A 21,303-nucleotide genomic window follows, 5' to 3' on the forward strand; every position below is an offset into this window, starting at 1 on the left:
ACTCATACCCCTGAGGTTTCAGGATTCCAGAAATAGTAAACACTTGTGGAATCTACAATAATTGAGAGCAACAATAAATTACATTTTAAGTGCTCACGAGGTGAGAACAAGGCACTTCATGACTCTTCATACATCCTTCTTAGGAATGTTGCCAAGCTGTAAGAATGCATAGGTTGATATAGAAGGTGCTAGGAGTGCTTTTGTGCTGGAGGAACCCAGTGATTTTTTTAGAGACACCTCTCCTAGATTTTTAAACAAATAAACAAACAAACAAACAAACAAACAAACAAACAAACAAAAGAAGAAAGTGAAAATATAATTCCTTGGATAGAGATTTGGGCTAAAACCTCTAATATATGATGCACTTGTATTCCAATTTGATAATTTAAAAGGTGGCCTGGATAGTTGCTTCACTTTCTTTGGAATTCAGGCAGGATGAAATCCTGCATTTAGCTGCAGCTTCCTACAAAAAAACTTCCTGCCGCAAGGAACAGCATCAATAACTTAACATTGAATATTGCAAATAAAGCAGCTGTTGCTTAATTTGTCAACATACACATATGCTATAGAGCTGGTAGAAACAACATCATAGAACAACTGTCTGTTTTTAACACATTTTTTTCACAGTTCCACCCTTATGCAATGCAATTCAAGGAGCTGAAAAAGTTTACCTTTGGATTTAATAGAGCATATTAGCAATACACAATTTTTGGAGTATACTCTAACTGGAAATTCCATCGCTTGGTCTTGAAAAATTCAATTTGTAAAACCTACTTGAGCTTCTCTTGCCATAGTAAAGATATCAGCTTAATCACATGCTAAATTAATTTGTGTTGCTCCTTTGTGTTAGCTTTTGCTAACTATGCCTGGAACCAGATGATTTTGATCAGCAAAGTCCCAAGGGATCAAAGGTACCTCTTACCTGTGTAGTGACCAAGATGGGAAGGACTTGATCACTCATGCCAGGAGATGACAATAGGAGGCCCAGGACATGGCAAGGCCTCATCTTTGCTATCCCACCCTTGCCCCTTCATCTACTTTCCATGGGTTTGGCCAAATCCAGCGCCTCGGGCAGCACTGACCACAGTAGCTTGTCTTCCTCAAGGATATTCTAGGCATGTGGAGGTTCAGCTGACTCTGGGAACGAGAGGGACAAAAGTCTGCCACCATCCTTCCTCCTCCTTCCAGACCATGGAGACCATGAAGAGCGTCCAGTTCCTTCTTTATTGCCCATGGAACATTAAGAATGAAAAGGATATATCCTGTATCTTAAAAGTCTTATTCTTATAGAAAGATTTGGGGTGGATTTTGTCTTCTGATGGCTCTTCTCTCTGACTGTACTGCTGTAGGTGGCTCTAGCTGAGTGGGCTAAGAAGCAGATAGCAATAATTATTGAAGACATTATACAGGAAGCATTACAATAAAATTATATTTTAAAAATGTGAATGCTAGACTGAATGCAAATTGCATTTCTAAGATGCACAGGTCCTTCTAGAGTGTGGTCATATATTATCAGGTGACTAAGATAAACCTTGAGAAAGCACAATAGACAGAGAGATCCACTTTGAGATATTCTGAGTGAAAATTGCTTCCCCTTTTATTCTCTCAGCAAAGAAGACAAATGGCTTTAGAAGAAATTTTGAAAGGTTTTGTCCTATAAAGATAAAGGCCTCCCACAATCAAAGGCCTCCCACAAATCTTGTTTCTTCTCTTTGCAGCTGACATGATTTGGTAAATTATTAAGTTCGCTAAATTCTGAAGCTATTGAAATAAACCATCAGGCAGAAATAGTACCACAACATGGTTTTTGTTAGGGAAATCTGGTGTTGTCTCTCCCTGGACCTTCCTATCATTCTTCCTCTTGCCTTAAAAAACTAAATCATGTCGTGCTGTGAGAAAAAACAGACAGAGAAAAAGTTAACAGGAAATCTGAGATTCTGGATACCCAGAAAACTCATGGTTCTGGATATCCATGTGTATTTAATTAAATTCACAATTTTCCAGATGTTAACTGCATTCAGTGAGACCTATTAGAAGAAAATGGACTGTATGCTCAGAGTTCTGACTTAACAAAAGTACCTTTGATTTCCTGAAAAATACGTCTTACTGAGAAAAAAAATAAATTCAGACATACTGAGCATATACTTGGTCTAATGAAGAAATCCTTGAAAGTGATGACCGAATATAAAGCAGAAATAGTTTGTTTAGTCATTTCAGGTTTAGAATAAAGCTTTGTCTAATTTTTGTCTGAGTTTGATTTTGGTGAGGAATTGGAAAGTTCAGGAAGTTTCTGCTATCAGTTATTCTCTCTCTTTCCTTGTTGACAATGAGACTTAAATGCTGTTGTGCCCAGTTGTGGTGGTTTGATCTGGCTAAATGCTGGGTGCTCAAGAAAGCTGTTCTACCACTCCTCAACTGGACAGAAAACAATAAAAGGCTCCTGTTAGAAGATAAGGACAGGGCGAGATCATTCACAATTACCATCAGAGTCAAAAGAGACCCAAATTTGAGAAATTAATTGAATTTGTTGCCAATCAAAATCAATGCACGACAATGAGAAGTAAAACAGGACTTCAAGGTACCTTCCCAGACTCAGCTTTATTCCTGAATCTCTATTTCCTTCCCCTCAGCTCCCTTCATCGCCCCTGAGATGGGCAATGGGGATTGCAATCAAACATGCTGTTTCTGCTGCTGCTGCTGCTTTGTCCTCCAGAAGAGTCCTTCCCCCTTCTCAAGCGTGACATTCCTCTCATGAGAGACAGTCCTCCACAAACTTCTCCAATGGGAATTCTTCCTATGGACTATAGTTCACCCCTCCATTAGATCCTCCTGAATTCCATTTTCATCTCTCTTAAACTGAGTAGTCCTAAACTGGATATAGTATTTTATATGCATCTCACTGGTGGTAAGTAGAAGGGAAGAATAACTTCTGTTGATCTTGTGGCCAGAATTTCTTATCAGTACATATAGTACATAACAGTCGCATACTCAGTATGTAGTTTGTCATATTCAGAAAGAAAGAGAGCTGTGGAATTGTCTCCAACCTCATGTACACCACAACCCTCAACTCTCTTCTCTCTTTAGAAGGGCTTCAACTCACCTAGTCCCTTCCTAACCTCTGTTAATGCGTGGTATCCTTTCTCCCTTGGTTCAGATAATTTTGCTTCTTTTTATGGAACCTCAAGAGCTTTCTTTTTCTCTGTTACTGAAGTTTACTGCAATCTCTTTGGGGAGAATTATGACATTCTTCATGGCCACAGTTACTCTTTCCAGTTTATTTAATCTGCAGATGTTTAAGTGCAGTTTGCGTTATTATCAAGGTCACTGAAAATGTTGAACTCTACATGTCCTACCATGGACTTCTATGGTACTGAACTTCTCTCTGATCTCCAGAAAGACATTTAACCATTGGTCATTTCTGTGGCTGAGTCCAGTTAATATTCAAACCTTAAAACAAATCCACCTAACTAATTTCTCAACACATACTTCTTCATCTGTGGAGAATGACAAAAAACTCACTGAAGTCAAGAAATTTCATACTGCATTTTGTCTTGTCCTATATTCAATCATTAAATTGCATAGTGATAAAAGACTTTTTATGCACACTTTACTCTCAAAAAATCCGTATTGAGTATTCCTGATTACTCTTGTTTTTACATACTTGGATGTGGATATGAATTCCAAGAGCATGTGTTTCTTGATCTTCCCAGGGACTGAGACCAGCCAAAGTTTCTTTGATTCTATGATTAACTCCAAAGCTGTCTTTAGGCTCTCCTTAAAAATCACCTAGCTTTCCTTGACATCCTTGTTCTTCATGGCAGCTACCCAAAGGATTCCTAAGCAACATCCTGAATTAGAAGAAATATGCAATTGTAAAGTTCAGAGTCCAAAATGTGCTGCTTGCCTTCCCATTTCACCTCCAGGTCCTTAACTTAATCATTTTGGAGATGCTGCAATTCAAGCCAGATCTAAGACTGCCAGCAGATCTTTTCTATTTGTGAATAGAGCACTATCCCTGGTGATCCCAGCCAACACTTGCATTAGGAGATATGCTAGAAGTATAAATGCACCATTCCTGGAGAGCTTTAACTTTTCCCTGAGGATATGAAATCTTTCCCTGGCTAGTATAATTACATTGCATGTAATAAGAATGCACAGTTAATGAGAGACAAAATTTTACACGGTTATAAACTACTGTTATTCTCTATCACCAGAGTTCCAAGAGATACATTTCATGGCCAAGTACAAAGAAGTTTTTTACCTATTAATTACATCTCACACAGGGCAGTGTGGTCACACAGGGCAGTGTGTGCAGTACAGCTATTTTGTGTGTTTGCTTTCTAATATTCTGTAAATAATTTTCATTCACATAGTAACTGCACAAACATTTGTTATAATGAATCTACTTGTATGAACAGAAACAGTAATTTTCCTGAAGAGCTTCAACTTATTCCTGAAGATAGGAAATATTTTTGGCTAACATCATAATTCAAATTGAAATCTGGTCCAAAAATCCACAGAAGTAGATATAGTTTGTCTACAAAAACTGCCTTTGAGCCATTAATAATCAATGACATGTTGTTTTACTTGCAATCCAAAAAGAAGCAGCTCAAGGCAAGACAAGCTCTCCATTCTTTTCCAAACCAGGATGGCAGTAGAAACGTGGCTTTGGATGAACCAACTTGGAGCAGCAGTAACAGTTTCTTCCACTTCTGGCAGCCATGTAATAGATGCTTAAGGCTGTGGAATACCACAGTTGACAGAACATTTGGAAGGAGTCCATATAAACTTAGAACATAATTTTTAATTCATCTTAGTACAAGAAGAAGGAGAATGAGGGGTTCCACTATAAGCTCTAAAAAGGCAGGGAACTTATTCAGTGGAACAGTTTTGACTAATATTGGTTAATTTAATGTTGACATGGAAGAAAAGGACACTATCACCTGGAAAACAGTCTAGTTTACTTAGTAGAGTTTTACTTAGTACTGTTTTCCTTGGAGGTGTCCCAAGAATTGGTTAGGGTGAGCTCCACTTAGTTCGTTGGATCTGGCACAACTATATCATGTATTAAAATATTTGTTATGTACACTGAAAATTCAGACTGTAGCTAAAATGTAAATCTCTCATGGTCATATATACGCTAAAAAAATCTCCGTGTCTGTCATCAAAGAAATTATAGTGACTTAAAGAAGATATAAAAATATAATGTGTGAGAAAAATTTGCGAAATAATTTGGATTAGGAAGGTGGACAGAAACAAATAGCTCTCTTATACTGAAATGCTGATTATAATCCAGACTTTTTATTGTGGTTAATTAAGGGCATTTTAAATATTTATCTATATTTCAAAAATATTTCTTCATTATGAAAACACAAGCAAAAACATTCACAGGAAATAAATAATGTCCAGATGCCATTTCAATATCTGTAACTTAATGGATGCTCCAAAATGTGATTAAAGATGCCCAGATAAGAATGATGAACTTTTGATTAGATAACCATGTAGTAGCATAAAATTTGTCCCTTGTTATAGGTGAATATATCTATGAAAAAGGTTTGGCTCAGAATGTAGTTTAGCTGAATCTGTGCAACTCGGTTTTAAATCTTTTACCTTCCTGTGGGTCTTCTCCTTGAGTGCATGTGTGTTGCTAGATTTTAAATTTTAATTTTCACATTCCATTAAAAGATAGGCACCTTTTTCATGATACCATTTTCCTTAGTTACTTAGAAAGCTGGAAGAGAACATATTTCCTAATATTATTTAAAACAAAAACCTTGGCTCATATAGGGACTTTACCATCACACTCATTCATGTTCTACTGTGAGTGTCAGATGCTAGTTTTGATATGTATCTTGAGATAGAAATCAAGCATAATCAAATGGTTTTATACAGATTTTTGTGTGCAACAAAATTATGAATGATCTTGAATATTGTACACAGAGGTCAATTAATTATCTTAAATGAAAACAAGTAGTTACAGTGACATACTACTTATTTATCTAAAATTCTATTAAAACAATATTCTTCCTGCCAGAAAATTTGACTTTGAAAAATCCATAGTTTAAGCATCTATCTGAATCATATAACAAGACTCAATTACACCAGGTGGTATTGACTGATATATTTGGTAATGTAATAGAGATGCCAACCCTGACAAAATTTGTTAGTTTGAAAATAGGGCAAAATGCCATTTTATTGCAAAGCTAATGAAAAATATTGCTTACAGAATGATGACACCCATCAAGTAGATTTATAGCATACGACATTTGTAAGATCTCAAATATTTCAAAGAGATTGGAAGGGCAATATGACTATTGTCTACTCAGTATAATGAACCAAAGAAAATGGAGCTTTGACATTCAGACTTGTATGATAGAGGGCTAGAAACTTTCTGAATAGTAGAACTCTTAAAGAGAGCGGGTTGTTTCTTGAGCTTACACAGACGCTGTCATAGCTGGGCCACCACCTGGATGTTTGCAAGCTCCACAATTCAAAAAGATACTGCTTGGGGGGATTAAAGACTGTGAGTCGGATTCAGTGAACCCAAATCCCAGCAGAAGTTTGGCAGAGGAATGAGTCAGTTCCTGGGATGCCAGCATTAATGGCTGAGGTCCAGATACTAATCTCAGATGCACGGCACGTGTCACCTCCTATCTCGATTAAGCCACGTCTGTGGCTTGCACACACAGTGCATAACAGCAGATTTTCCAAGGCATATGCTGCTTCCAATGCCATACGTTTTAGTTTAAAACCTGGTCCATAAGGTATGAATATTTTGTTGTTGTCTTTTTTTTTTCCTTCAGTTGTTTGATGAAGAAATAAAAACAAAAGAAAAAGAAAGCTAAAATTTATTTACAGCACTCACCTTTGATTTACCCCTCTGACTTCTTCATCTTCTATTCCCCTCCTTCAAAAGGATTCAATCAGAACCACACCAAAGATGCAAAGGAATTAAAGTAATAATAGAAGCAGCACAGGAAGATTATTTTCCTTCATTTGTTCTTCTGTATATGTGAGACATGACAGGATTCGATAAACTCACAAGTATTTACTCTTTAAGCTAATTCTGCAGTGTTGTAAAACATGCAAACTGCAGGCTAGAGAGAAATAAGAGAGTCAGCATAGCAAAACTCGATTAGAAAGTTTGATTTGATTATCTGTTCCTTATTTGCATCACACTGCTGTTTCACTCCGAGCTACCTGACTGGAATATTTTCACTGCAATCTGAGTGTGGAAACCAAAGCTATCAGCAGAATAACAGGCTGCAGGAAGCAGAGTGTTTTATGCTGGAACATTCCAGCACACTAATTGCTGCTTTGACAATCATACTCCAAACATTTTCTTGCTTCATTTAATCTCTTGGTTTCCAGTGGAAAATGTCCAGAAACAATGCAGTTGAACTTGAAGATGAGAAATGGGAGACTGAATGGCTGAAAGGTACCGTATGAGTGGATTGATGCAGTGCCTTAATGTACTGGCCTTGAACTGTACAAACTTCATGGTGAATTCAGCCAGATTAAGGAGAGTGAGAATCAATCAGTTTCAGATGGCTCTAAAAATTGCAGTAAAAGGGAAGATGGTGGTCTATTCATTGTCTAAGACCTACATGGAAGACCCTCTTGTGTAATTATAATTAAAAAGACTCAACTAGAAGGGTTAGTTTGAAAAACAAGGAAGAAAACCACCTGACCCTTCTGTTCTTAGAAGAAAGCACATTAGCTAAATGATTGATTTTGTGCTTAAATTTTTTCTTCCTTTGTTTTTTTTCCCTTATTTCTCAGCAAGTATTGATCTCATTCTCTGTATTGCATTAAACACCCCAAAGTATTATCAATTGCATACTTAGCCCAGACTGGGAGAGCTAAGTGTGAGACTCATTTAAAAAAGTCCAGTCATATCAATTTTCACTTTTTGATAAGCTATTTTTAAGCTTTCATATTAAATCATGACAGGCACCAGAAAACAATCTACTTTTTGCTACTTTTAAATGAAAGTTGGTACAGGTTACATGCCAATTTTTAAAAACATGTGCCTGTTTTGCTCATGTATAACCACCAAAAAAAGAAATAAATGGTTGAAAGGAAAAGGACACAACTCTGCTTCTGAGATGATGTAACAAAGAATGATCTTTACTGTCACTGTCTCTGATTTGCATAAATTTCTCTCTTGCACACTGGAATCATATATAATCTAGATGAGATTGGTAGGGCCAGAAATCTTAATTTATTTATTGTATAAGCATAATGCCAGCCACCTCCTGTTTTCATTATACCAATCTAATGCCAGCCATTTCCTGTTTTCATTAGACCATTGTAATGCTAGACTCCTACTGTTCTCATTAGTGCAGGACTGTGTAATGGCAACCACCTCATGTTTTCATTATAACAGAACTGTATGGTGCCAGCTGCCACTTATTTTACTTTACAGAAGAGCATTTGAATAGTCCATATCTTTTTCAAGAGAATATATACAGAGATGTCAAGGACCCTAGGGGTGTAAGGCCCCTGAGAAAATGATGGGAAACACCCTTCCTGACAATTTTGTTGCTGGAAGAATAGCAGTGTTAACACAGTATGCACAGAGAAGAGGTTAAAGGCTGGGGTTAAATTCTTGTGGAACAGGTTTAAATTCTAGGAACTGCCTTTCTGATCCATAAGGTATCTGATCTTCCTGAAGAAAATAAAAAGGTGGTTGCAATAGTTCGAGGTCTGGATTAGAATAATAGTGAAATGCAAGTCAAATTCCTGGCTCCAGTACACATAGCCTGTGCAGATCATAACCTATAAATTCTGTCATATTACTCCAGTTGTGACTGGTCTGGAGATAATAAGACTTTGACTATCTGAAATATTGTTTTGTTTTGCTTTGCTTTGCTTCTGTAATACTTCTTCAGTATGAAACACTTCACCGCTTATCAGTAGTCTTAAAAAGAAGCTGTAACTCCTTCTCTAGGGTCATCCAATGCTATTGTGATGATATTAAATAGTACTAAGTACTGCCTGATGACACAAAAATTTTCAATTGAGACTTCTTAAAAGTACAGTCTGAAAGCTGAAAGGGTTCTGTTACTAAGGTACAGTTAAGTTGTTCTTACACTGCAGAACATTAGGGCTATACTTACTTTTTGTAATAGGTATCAGAATAAAATTTCCTCTAAATAAAAAAAATATATATATAAGACGCGGTAAAAGGCTTTTTCTGAAAAAGTTTTCTGTATTATTACAAAAAGTTTATATCTAATGCTCAGGTTTCTGCTCATATTGAACATAATATGGATGTCAAAAAACCCCTCCAAAATATCTCGGTGTCATTGCTCTGTAAAAGCTATGTAAATTCTATCTGGATGGATACCTTGTAACATCACTGCAAAAACACACCTGGTTTACATAAGGGGACTGCAGCCTTAGTTCTATAATGAATGAATGAACTGCATATTAGTAATGAGATAGAGCCACAACATCTACTGGTACACACACATCTACTGCCTCTATTCTGAAGCCTTGGGAGCTTCAAATGCTTGGTATCATGACCAAAAAAGCACCACAGTGAAGGCCATTACCCTGTACCTGACCAAAATTATCACTTCTGCACAGTGACTTTGATTTTAATTATTTGTGTGATGTCAGCTTGTCATGTTTTATTGGTTGTATGTTTTAATGATTTATAGCTTCCCTGCAGCTCAGGAGAGGAGAAGAAAAGCTCTGTGGATATGTATTATGAAAATAAAATTTTCCTGTTACTATAAATGCTGGTAGTGGTAGGTTGACCTTGGCTGGAGTCCAGGTGCCCACCTAACTGCCCTTCTCCAGGAGAGCAGGAGAAGGAGAAAATAAGATGCAAAAAGTCCTCATGGGAAAAGATAAAAGCAGTTTAAAATAGCAAAAGCAAGACTGTGTGCATTAGCAAAGAAAAACAAAAGATTTATTTTTTACTTCCCATCAGCAGGTGATGTCCAGTCCTTTTCTGGGAAGTAGGACTTCAGTACATGCAACAGTTTCTCCAGAAGACAAATGTCATAAATAATGAATCCCTCCCTCCTGCCTCCTCCTTTCTCTCAGCTTTCATGTCTAAGAAGATATCATATAGACTACCCCTTTGGTCATCTGTCCTGGCTATGTCCTGTGCCAAGGTCTTTCCCATCCCCAGAGTACTGTTGGAGGTGGGAGTGTGCATGGAATGCTGGGGAGGCAGCACTGATGCTGTGCCAGGCCTGCTCAGCAGCAGCCAAAACACTGGTGTGTTTTTAGCACCTTTCTAGCTACCAGTGCAGAGCACAGCACTGTGAGGGCTGCTGTGGGGAAAATGAACAAACACATCTCAGCCAGACCAAATACCCTGGAACTTGCACTGATTTGTCTGGGAGAAGAGAGCTCTTCAAAAGTGTTTTTGTTCGCTGTTTCCAGTCTTGATGGAAAAGTTGTGTTTTCAAGAAAAGAAGAGTGTTCTTTGTCATTCTCAGATTGCTGTATTATTAACATCACTGAATAGAGTAATTGACAGATGTGTATAAGTGTTGCTAAAATGATTAAAAGCTCTGGAAATCATAACCTGTCAGTGTTCCCCGGGAAACAAAGACCTTTCCATCTGTTAGGGGACTCTGTAAAGGATTGTAATGAGTCACCTTTAAAATGACAGCTGTCACCCTTAGGATTTGAGCCTCAAAGGAAGTGGAAAAACATAAAGAAATACATATAAAATGTCAATCAAAATATCCTTAATTTGTTATTATTTTGATCACCTCACTCTGGGCAGGGTGTGATAACTTGTAATTTTTCTGTGATCTCTACTGTCTGGATTAGGTCCAAGTCAATAGGAAAGCAGTTATGTTTAGCAATGCTATAGTTTGATAAAGCACCCTATCCCTGCATATGTCTTTGCACATTTTCTGTCACAGTCTTCACAATGAATAAAATTTTACAAGGATAATGGCATGGGATAGCAGTACATTTGAAAATTATTTCTGAGCTGTAGAAACCCAATAAAATGGAAACTGAGTGATGGAACTGAAGGATGTGAGGGGGTTAGAACTTTTAGTTCACTTGAAAAGATGGTATACTCTACATGTACCACTATACTTTCCCCTTTTATATTTGTTTTAGTAATTGTAAGTGGTTTGTCATTTCTCTGCTTGTGCCATTTTTCCTGTTTCTGATATGTTTTCTGAACTAAGGCAGGTGGAGTCATAACATTTTCTGTGAAATAAAATGCAAATTCTGTTATGCTAATGGACCACTAAGAACTGAATTAGATTAAGCAGTGGTGTTAAATCAGCAATTATACTGCTTTTTTTTTTTCATAGCAAGATTTCAGCAGAAATAAAATTCAGTGGTAGTCACCACTAAAGGAGAAAGCCTGGGGCTGTTGATGTGCTTTACTGAATTTAGTATACATTTTACCACTACTCAGACACAGTCTTTAAAACCAAGGATGCTGAGCAAAGTGCTTTGAGTCAGCTGGTAACACAGTATATTAATTACAGCTCATAATAACTTCCATTTTTACATAATTGTTGCATGGTTGTACATGTTATGCCAAATAAAATCCTCAATCTTGACTGGTGATTGTGATTAATATTTATGCTGCTGTTAAAAATGAGCATGCTTTTAGCTTCACCGATGCTGAAGATTTTCTGGATTATTTATAAAATGCTGCAAAAGTAGTAACTAAAGAAATTCCCAAACTTAGGAAACAGGTGGTTCTTCAAATAGAGCTCTGATTTTTTATCTGTCTGCAAGAAAGCATTCTCTGCTAACACACACAGGCATTGAACCAGTATTGGTCTTTCTCCAGACCACCCTTCAAGGCTTGGAAGTGTCAACTAGCATTTACTAGTATGCCTTATAAACACTCAGGATGAAGGAAATAAAGTGAATGAGGGGAGCTGGCATGCACTTACAAGAAGTTATGGGATTCAAGATTTGGCAGCTGCACCTGGTGGCTCCTTGCAGTTGCATGTTGTCATTGCCCATGGAAGCTTGAAATTTTTCCAGGCAGGAGGTGATGTGAACATCACCTTAGACTACAGGAATTGCTGGTTATCAGCAGAGCTGTCTCAGGTTTACATTCTTGATCCCACAGTAAGCTTGGCAAATCTCCATGAAAGCTTTTTGAACAAGAGTGTTTGAATCAGACGTCCTCCAATTGTTTGTACTTCTCCTCCTGTTGCCATAATATGATGGGCCCCTGACATTTCACCTCTGCTAAAGGGATAAGATGTAATAGGAACTGGATGTCTGCCTAAAGCATAGTATTCCTTTTCCTTCTCTATCTTGATTTCTACTGCCAGCCACATTAATAGTGCAGCTGCAATGGTTTTACAATTTAGGAGTGCACAGAAGGTTATTAATAGGTGCAGAAGTAGGAATCTTTTAAAAGAGATGATTCATTTGGAAATTAAAGGACTGACTGTGCTTGCTGTCATTATACAGGCTTTTTCTTTTTTTTTTTCCAAAAGTGGGTGTTCTTTTCCTTTAGGAGGATTGCTATGTCTTACTTTGACATATCCAAAATGATGTGGTAACAAAATTGACCTTCTATCCATATTGGATCCCTAAACAAGTCACCTAAACAGACTCTGCTAAGCTAACATTGGAGCACTGAGTGGCAGTGTGGCAGTGAGCTGGTATATATACCAGGGAGCTTGGTTCACTTGCACTGGCTGATGGAGGTGCAGAAAATTATTATGGAGGCATAATTACCAGCCTCTGGAGTATCTTCCAGAGGAAGACAGCACAAAAGAAACCTAGAGTCTGAGCAGAACCCTTATTGTGGTACTCTCCACCAGCACTACAATACTTAAACTGAGGCAGAGCCAAAGTGCTTTGAAGAAGCTTATCTTGTGGTCAAAGATAAAAGCTTATTAACAGTTGCTAATCTCTGTTCTAAATCTCTTATAATGTAACAGTACTATAGTGGTGCTAAAATAGTTTCACATGCATTCTTCTCTGCTGTATTTACTATATTCACATGGTATTCTACAAATCCTTATTAAATTATATAGGAGTGCTTATACTACCTTTGTTCTCAATTTAAAATGAGGCACAAGGGAATACAGAATCATTCATATAGCCAATGCATCTTCAAGCATAGAGACTCAAAGTGTATTCAGAGTAAATACAATTTCTTATCTGATCTAAGATGAGGTAAGTCCCTAAACATTTACTCATAATGAAATACCACTACTTTGAACTGCATTATAGTTAGAGGATGTTAAAAGTCTTAGTTTTCCAGAATACACATATCAGATTTTCTTTTCTCATAATTTCAGTATTAAAAATCCCCAAATAAATGATTTTTCACTGAAGATGAAAAGGCTATATGTTTAGTTATCAAGAAAAGATTCTTATTTAGAGCTGACTAGTTTATTGCAATACTCCTAATGAGATTCCCCATTGAACTCACAATAGTGAATGAAGAATTTGTTCATAAAAATATAAGTATTTTAATCAGAAAATAAAAATATTGCTTTAGTATAGTTCAGCAACTTTAATCAATTTTTAAATCACAGAATTTAAAGAAATAAATTGAGGTCTTATCTACAAATATTATTATGACTATTTTTTATTATATGATAAGTAGTGTGAAGACAAGAAATCTACTCTAAATTCTCTATATTGGATAAATTTTCAGTGTAAAGAATTTTAAATTGACATATAAAAAGAAAGCAGTGGTGACTAAGAGGGTCACTTGTAGAAATCATTACTGTATGCAGCATCATAATTGATGCCTGTTGTAAAATGCTTAAAAAATATATGCATGGAACATTATCCTGTAGACAGTAATAACAGAAATAGATGCAATTTCCTGATGGTCAGACACCTATGGTGTTTTTATTTCAATGCTGATACCAGTCTAGTGATCCATTTTTATAGCTCTCAAATCAAACCATTGAAAAGACTGTGTGGCTGTGTGTGACTGCCCTCACAAAGATGGAAAATGTACAGGTGTCGCAAAATGTAATTGCAAATTTGTTAAGAAGTATTTCTTGTTGCTGACATTTCTATACTGCTAGAGCAATCAATTGATTTCCAGATACAACTTCAGTGTTGCTTTTAATTTGGAAAATACTGAGGATTACTGGCCAACTCTTCCCCTAGTTCTTTGGTAGTAGTTCAGTAGGTGCACTATAATAAAATTTCCATAGAGTTAGTATTCAAAGTATCAAATAAAATATGTTTATAGAAATGGAATTTTCATTATTCCTTTCCTCCGTAATCAATATCTGAATCTGCTGCCCAATCATCTATGTTTCAAGCTAGTCCTATACTATTACCTCTTACCAAGATAAATTTCAGAATGTTTTCAGACATTTTCGAGTCTTGCCCAAATCAAAGGTATTATCTCAAATGTTAAGAACCTAAAGGGGGAAACCATATCAGAACACCATTTTCACAAAGTAACAAAGGGCCCAATATATGACTACTCTGTGTTTAGGAAAAAAATCTTCTTAAAAAAAATATTAGAAATAATTTGTGTCCCAGACAGAGAAAAACGTTTCCCCAAAATTTGAACTAAATGTTTTCATAAGCCAGGCATTATCGGGAACCATCAACAATAAATAACAAAGATGCTGTGCTCTTTTCCCTGAATCATAACATATGCATTATGGAGTATGCATCTTGGAAAATTCTTAGATGGCTCATTAATTCCCTGATCCATTTCTTCATGCACTACTGAAACTAAGGTGACCTTTCACAAATCAGACTATGCGTACAGCAGACAGTTGTCCTTTCTACTGGAGAAATTTCATTTTTTAGGGAAACATTACTAACTGAAGAAATAAGCTTTCAGCTGCCTTCATGTCTTAGACTCAATAAAGGATAAGGATAGGGTATTTATCCCATGAGTGAGCACCCTGAAGCAGTAATACGTGGTTGGCTTAAAGGAGATCTGAGAATCTCTGTTTGACGGACTGGCCACTTTCCAAATGAGAAATCAATGACTGTGTTCTGGGTAAAGAAAAGCCAGGATGGTTTATGACTTGTTCATCCATATACTGTGGATCCAGCCAAGCTCTGAATCACATACAGTTGAAGACAGTAAAAGTAACATCCCATGTCCAGTGAGGTCATTAGGAGCATAAGGTACATTCTGTCAGGACTCTGCACAGACAGAGACTTGCTAGATTTTAGAAATTAGCCTGTAGAAAGGCAGATATATGTAGCCAGAAAAAGGGGAGATAACCTTGTTGGGTTTCAGTGCCTGAGATGGGCAGCTAACTAGATGCAGGCTGGTTTTGTTTCTGGAGAGGAGACTTGCAAAAAAATATGAAATGGCTATAAAGTAATTCTGTCTGCAGGAATAGCACACACCTTTATAATACCTGTAGTGTTCTGAACAAACTGAAATTCTATTTAGCTGTCAAAAGCAATGCCTATATACTTAATTACTTTTAAAAAACAACAAAACAAACAAAACTCAAAAAACTCCCCACTGAAAAAGAAAACAACCGAAAAGTTCTGGTTTACAGGCTTTACACTATTGGGTATGTCATTGCTACAGTCACACAGAAGCAGACAGAGAGGGACACACATTTTGAGGGATTGATCATAATGCATCAAAATCTGATCATAATACATCAAAACCTGACTAAACAAAAGAGGTTAATGAAAGTGGTAAATTATAACAACAAACTCATAAAACCAAACATAGGACTGAGTAATATTTTTCCCAGCAATTTGTCATTGTTTACAGCAACATGAAAAAAATTACTCACACTCCTAAGAAAGACACAATTAAAAAGTTAAAAAGCAAAAACCAATTCCTTGCATTCTTCAGGTTGTCCTCCACTTCTATACTCAAGCAGTGTTTTGATCTCTCCTGCTAGGTTGACAATCTGTAAGAACTTACAGCCCCACCCCATTTATAATGTTTCTGGTGAACTCACACCAGTGTACTAAACCAAAATATCCTTTATTCAGCTCCATGTTTCTATGAGCAAATAACAGCCTGTAGGGAGTCAGTGCATCAGCTGCTTAAAAGATAAACCTACCCAGCTTGATGAAAACTTTTCTCCACTTTCCTGTTGAGAGAAAACGGTTACACATTTCTAATAAATGAAGCAGGAACTGTCATTTTTTTGGCAAACTGATAACTAGCTCTAACAGCCGCATTGCCACAAGTTGCTTTTCCAAAGTAATTACCATCAGGCTCCCTGTGGTATGCAGTGTTTAACACATTTCTTCTGTGTTAATGAATGCAAAAGCAGGCAACACCACTATTAGTAATCGCTTTTTATTCGTAGTCCTCATTTTCCAGATAGGTCACATTAAACACAGCCATTAAACAATAGCGGTTGAGAAAATCCATACAATGTATGCTGCTTTTGTTTGGTTTTTTTGTGTCATTCACCAGTCATTGGTGCAACTTTGAGCCATATGGGGAGACAGGGGCTGATAAATGAGAATGCCAACCTGTATCACAATTGGGCCAGAGAAGTCAAAACCTTAATCAGATTTCATTCAATTACACTTCAAGTCAACAAATCTTGATAGCCAAAACTCCCATTTAAATTAATGCAATAATAACTGCTGCCTGATGTCAAAAGAAAGCAATTAAACAATAATGAGTGGATGTATGTTACGCTAGGCTTCAGACTCCTCCTTGACCTCAGCAATTTCCTTTCCATTTGACAGCAAGCAACATGAAAGCTTGTTTGAATGGTGCATCTTGCTCCACTATGAACAAAGTTTGACTTCTAGGGGTAACTTGGATTAGGAAACCTCTATCCTTAAGTGGCAAATCACAGTTCAGGAGAATCTGTTTCCTGATAAATATGCCAATTGTATAAGGAACTCCCAATTGCTGGCTTTTTTAATTAAAAAAAAGATACAGAATGCCTTATTCACTATTCACAGTGTACAGTACAAATTTATTAGTTGCTTTACTTGCCTCCTTTAACTCTAACTTTCCTTTTATACTCTTGTGACAGATATTTCCTTCCAGTCTTATAAAGCATGTGTGTAAAAAATGAGAGAAATAACTCATAAACTTTATCTTTCATTCCTGCCTCTTTCTCCAAAAGTGATAGTAGAGATACCATGGAGAAAAAAACACTTTAAAATCTTTTGTGTGCAGTGTGTCCTTCACACACAATCATGTTAATTTTGACTGAACCAGCAAAACTCACATCGTATAAGCTCTGCTGGTTTACTGGTTCATTATGTATCCATTCGAAATTGTGAAATAAATTTTTTAACATGGGATAATCTTATACTGGGAAGCAGTATGCCAGAGTTCTACAAAACAAGGCAGTTGAAAGACAAATTAAATAAAAGCAAGATTTCCTAAACTCTTCTATAAAGCTGTGAGTCATGAATTCTGAATTACCTCAGAGTGGTAAATAAATAATCACTACTAAATACAGATAATGTGTTAAACAGCTAAAGCTAGTAAATCACTAGTGACAGAGAGCCTTAAGGTAAATTCCTCTTACATTGGCACAGCCCTTTCTCAGAATGTTGTGGTTTTTATGTCTTCAGAAACATACAATGAATTGTACAATTGGTTACTCAGTGTTAAAATCATTTATAAAATACACAAATCTCCATCACTTGACTGCATTTACATACTGGCGTAGATTTTGCTGAATAATGGATCTCACTGGCAGAGCTAAAGACTTGGTGCACAGACACTGAAGTGATGGGCACCACAGAAATACGTAGAAAAGACTGATCAAACAATAAGAATCCTCTCCACTATGGAATTTCAAGCTATCAAGCTATCAAGCAAAACCAATCTTGGGTCTCCTGGCCAAAAAAGAAAAAAAAAACCAAAACAAAATTATATAACACAGACAACACCACGTTTTAGATACATAAATTGTCCAAAACATGGAGAGTAGCTTGATAAGACATGTACAAGATCCTTCCTTTTGCATGTAATTGTAGACACTTTTTAACAGGAGCTAAAAGCAAACTGTCAGAATCGGTGTCTCCCAAAGACAATTCATTGTAGCACTGACTAGCTAAGATCACCATTTAAATGCAATCCCTAGACTAAAATAGGCTGTTGGGTCAACTTTTATTTTTGAACTGATAAAAAAACTATGGCTTGTGGTATTTCAGATTGCCAACCCCTTTAAAAAAGGTTTTTATAGTACAGAATAAATTTAAGAAACCAAATTCATTGTTTTTAAACAATGTGCCATAGTGGTATTTCCAGCAGAGTATCTAAAGTATATAAGGGACAAATCCTGAGCTAAACATTTTATTCTTCTGCTTCTTCTTGTACTCCGTAAATTCATTTGTTCTTTTCCAAGTTTAATTCAATTTTGAAATTTTCAAATGCAATAAAAACATTCTTAAGAAACAATAATAAAAAGTAGAAACTATATCCCAAGTTCTTTTAAGTTATTCTGCAAATATTATTCAGATCAAGTGAAAACCTGACTAAAAACAGCCCCCAGAATAAGCAGTATTTATCTAGAACTGCAGTAAGCTATTGCACATTCTAAAGAATCAGATAAAATACTGCTCATGCCACATTGGCACTGACATAATTTTCAGCTCTATAAACTTAATATCAAAACTTTTAAAATGGTGGCATCTCTGAAGAATTCAATCAAATATCCTACATTGAACAGGCTGGCTGCATGTGTTGGGGGAAAAAAAAAAGCCAAACCCAAGGAGGTTCCAGATGTTGGTTCGAGTGTAATTTTCATTATTAAACATGGGCTTGCAATAGAAGCTTCTACAAGGACTTGCACATAACCATGACTGATGGATGCATTTGTAGGCCGTTCAGTTAGCTCCATCAGCTCACTCAAACATATTTTGAACAGATTATGTACTGCAGTACTTCGTAGACCATACATTAAACAAGAGACTTTGCTCTGAGGCGCTGCTTCCCATATTCCATGGGGAAAAGGAAGCAGGAAAAAACAAAACTCATAGAGTTCGACAGCTACTGAGGCAACACTTGCCATTTACAATATAAGCCCAAATATTTTTGCAACACAACTATATATTAATTTAATAAAATACACAATATAGCTCTTATACACTCAACAATTTGGCTCATATGCACTGAATCTGCAATAAATCAATAAAAATATGTCATTTGATGTAAACACACTGAATCTTCTTACATTTGCACATTTAAATGACCATGTGATTTTTGTGGATGTCTGACATTTTCACTTTCCTGAGCTATTTTAGTGTCCACAAATGAATAAAAAAGTGTTAATAATGTTAATTTATTTTCTGTATTACCGTTAAGGTAACTCTTTTTTTCCCCAAACCTTATTTCACTTCCTTTTCTTTTGTTTTTTAACTTATCACTAACTATTTATAGCTTTGTTGGACACTAAAATGCTAAATAGATATTAAAATCTTTTTTTTTTTCATTTTATCAAGTGAATTAGCTTATGTGTGTGCAGGACAAGATGGACTATATAATTTTACATTTAACCTTAATATGATATGTAGTGTTTCATTAATGATGAGGATATGTTTTCTTGAATAATGATCTGGAATGGTTCTTTTTGTTTTATTGTTCTTTTTTTTTCTTTTTTTTCGTATTTCATATTTGTGGCAGATAACTTTGTACATAAATGTTTACCACAAATGAATGTTAATGTTTGGTGTCGCTTGGACTACTACAAGAACTCTTTATAGGACTTTCAGTAGAAGCCTGTGGTGGCTGCTGGAAATGCACCACAGATCAGCATTATTCAACCCTGTTTTTCTTGGGGTTTATACGTAAACAGTAAAGTCAGCATCAGCTATTGAGGACAGTCTTAGAGTATCAGACGTATTTCCATTCCATCTTTCTCACACCTTCCTATCAGATTGTCAAAATGGCACTGTCTTTCCATCTTTCATTTTGTTCTTGGTGTACTTGACTCTGTCCTAATGAAAGTTTGGTCAAAATGAAACCAGTGTTATCTGTCAAAAAGAAAGAGCAGTGAAAAGAACATACTTGTGGGCACTTCAGATGTTCGCTAAAAGCCTTAAAGCAGCATTGGTCTTCCTTCATTCCTGTAATTCTGTTACAACCAGGGAATTTATTTATTTACTTTCAATCAGCAGAAGAGGAATGCAACTGCCAGCCTGTCCTTATTTTCCCCCTCACTTTCTGATGGCCACAGGGTCGCTTCCCCGACAGTCCTGCAAGAGCTTGTCTATTTCTCTCACAACTTCCTCGGCATCCACCGACTCCCTGCCTAGATCCCGGGCTGAACGGTCTAACTGCTCCAGAACAGAGTCCATCTCACTGGAGTCTCGGCTCACTCGGGAGTGCATGTCTGCAAAGGCCCTAGCCATCTGATCTGATGCAATGAAGGAAGAGTCCTTTGACTGTTTACTGGGCGATAGATACTGACTGTCAGTTGACAAGTACTGGCTGCTTGCTTCAGCCAAGGCTCCTGATTTCACTTCACAACCATCCAGTGGTCCTTTTGTTGAGGTGCAAGGCTCAATGCATGTCTTGGTTGGGCTGCTCGATGCTGAGGGAACCTCCTGAAGCAGAGGACTCAGGGCACGTTTGGCTTTTAAGTAAGGTTTAACATTGGCAATGAGAATAGTGTGCTCTCTCTTGTCTTTCCCAAATGTACAAAAAGTCTTTTTCCCAGTGGGATTCACAGTTTCATATGTCTCAGTCTCAACATTAGCTTCAACTGTGGGTACAAAGAGATTTGTGCGATAATCTGCATTCTCAGCCTGACTGGCTGCAGGGAACTGTGGCATCCAACACCTGTCAGAATGACCAAGCACTCTGCATTCATCTGTGCAGTTAACACATTCTTCTTGTTCTGCAAAACAAAGGAGAAAGAGAAAAAACTCTAATTATAAGTGGATTTATTTAGGCTAATGAATAGGCGATGATCATCATGTGATGGGCTTACTTGACATCTGGTTTCTTAATTATGGAGAAAAAGAAGAAGTTGCAATTAAAATATTTCAGAAGGTTTGCACAAACCTGTTAGTTGAGACAATAGATTTATTTAACTCTGTTCTCCACATATTAAAGCATTCACATAGCCCAATGGAAGTATAAAGGGGTCATTAGAGACTCATTCTCAGTGGAATTGAGCTTCATCTGTAAAATAATCTGCTGTAGGAATCTTTTAGGCTTTATTCTGTAAAACTCATGCTAGAAAGGAGTGAACAGTACTTAGGGAACTCAAAAGGAATTATAAGGATTAATTTTTCAAATCAAATAACTGAGCAGTGACTGCCTTTCTGGAAATACAAACACTTCATAAAAATCAGCAAGCTGTTTTTTCGTTTTTGTCACCTCCATTTCATTTGTAATTGCTATGTTGTGTGACAGTCACAAAATAAAAAGGTTTTCTTGAAAAG

The 21,303-nt window shown here is 36.6% G+C and overlaps 1 protein-coding gene across 3 annotated transcripts in view; it reads right to left on the minus strand.

Moving 5' to 3' along the window:
* Positions 1-16,218: 16,218 nt before the first annotated feature.
* PCDH10 (protocadherin 10) overlaps positions 16,219-21,303 on the minus strand; it is a 91,401-nt gene continuing 86,316 nt past the window's right edge. For all 3 annotated transcript variants that reach the window (XM_031063760.1, XM_031063761.1, XM_031063759.1), the window contains exon 6: positions 16,219-20,753. In XM_031063760.1, the coding sequence (XP_030919620.1) occupies positions 20,071-20,753 (683 nt within the window). In that variant the 3' untranslated portion in view covers positions 16,219-20,070. The remainder of the gene's footprint in view (positions 20,754-21,303) is intronic.

Source organism: Geospiza fortis, unplaced genomic scaffold (genome assembly GCF_000277835.1).
Source record: "Geospiza fortis unplaced genomic scaffold, GeoFor_1.0 scaffold175, whole genome shotgun sequence".
Classification (NCBI taxonomy): domain Eukaryota; kingdom Metazoa; phylum Chordata; class Aves; order Passeriformes; family Thraupidae; genus Geospiza; species Geospiza fortis.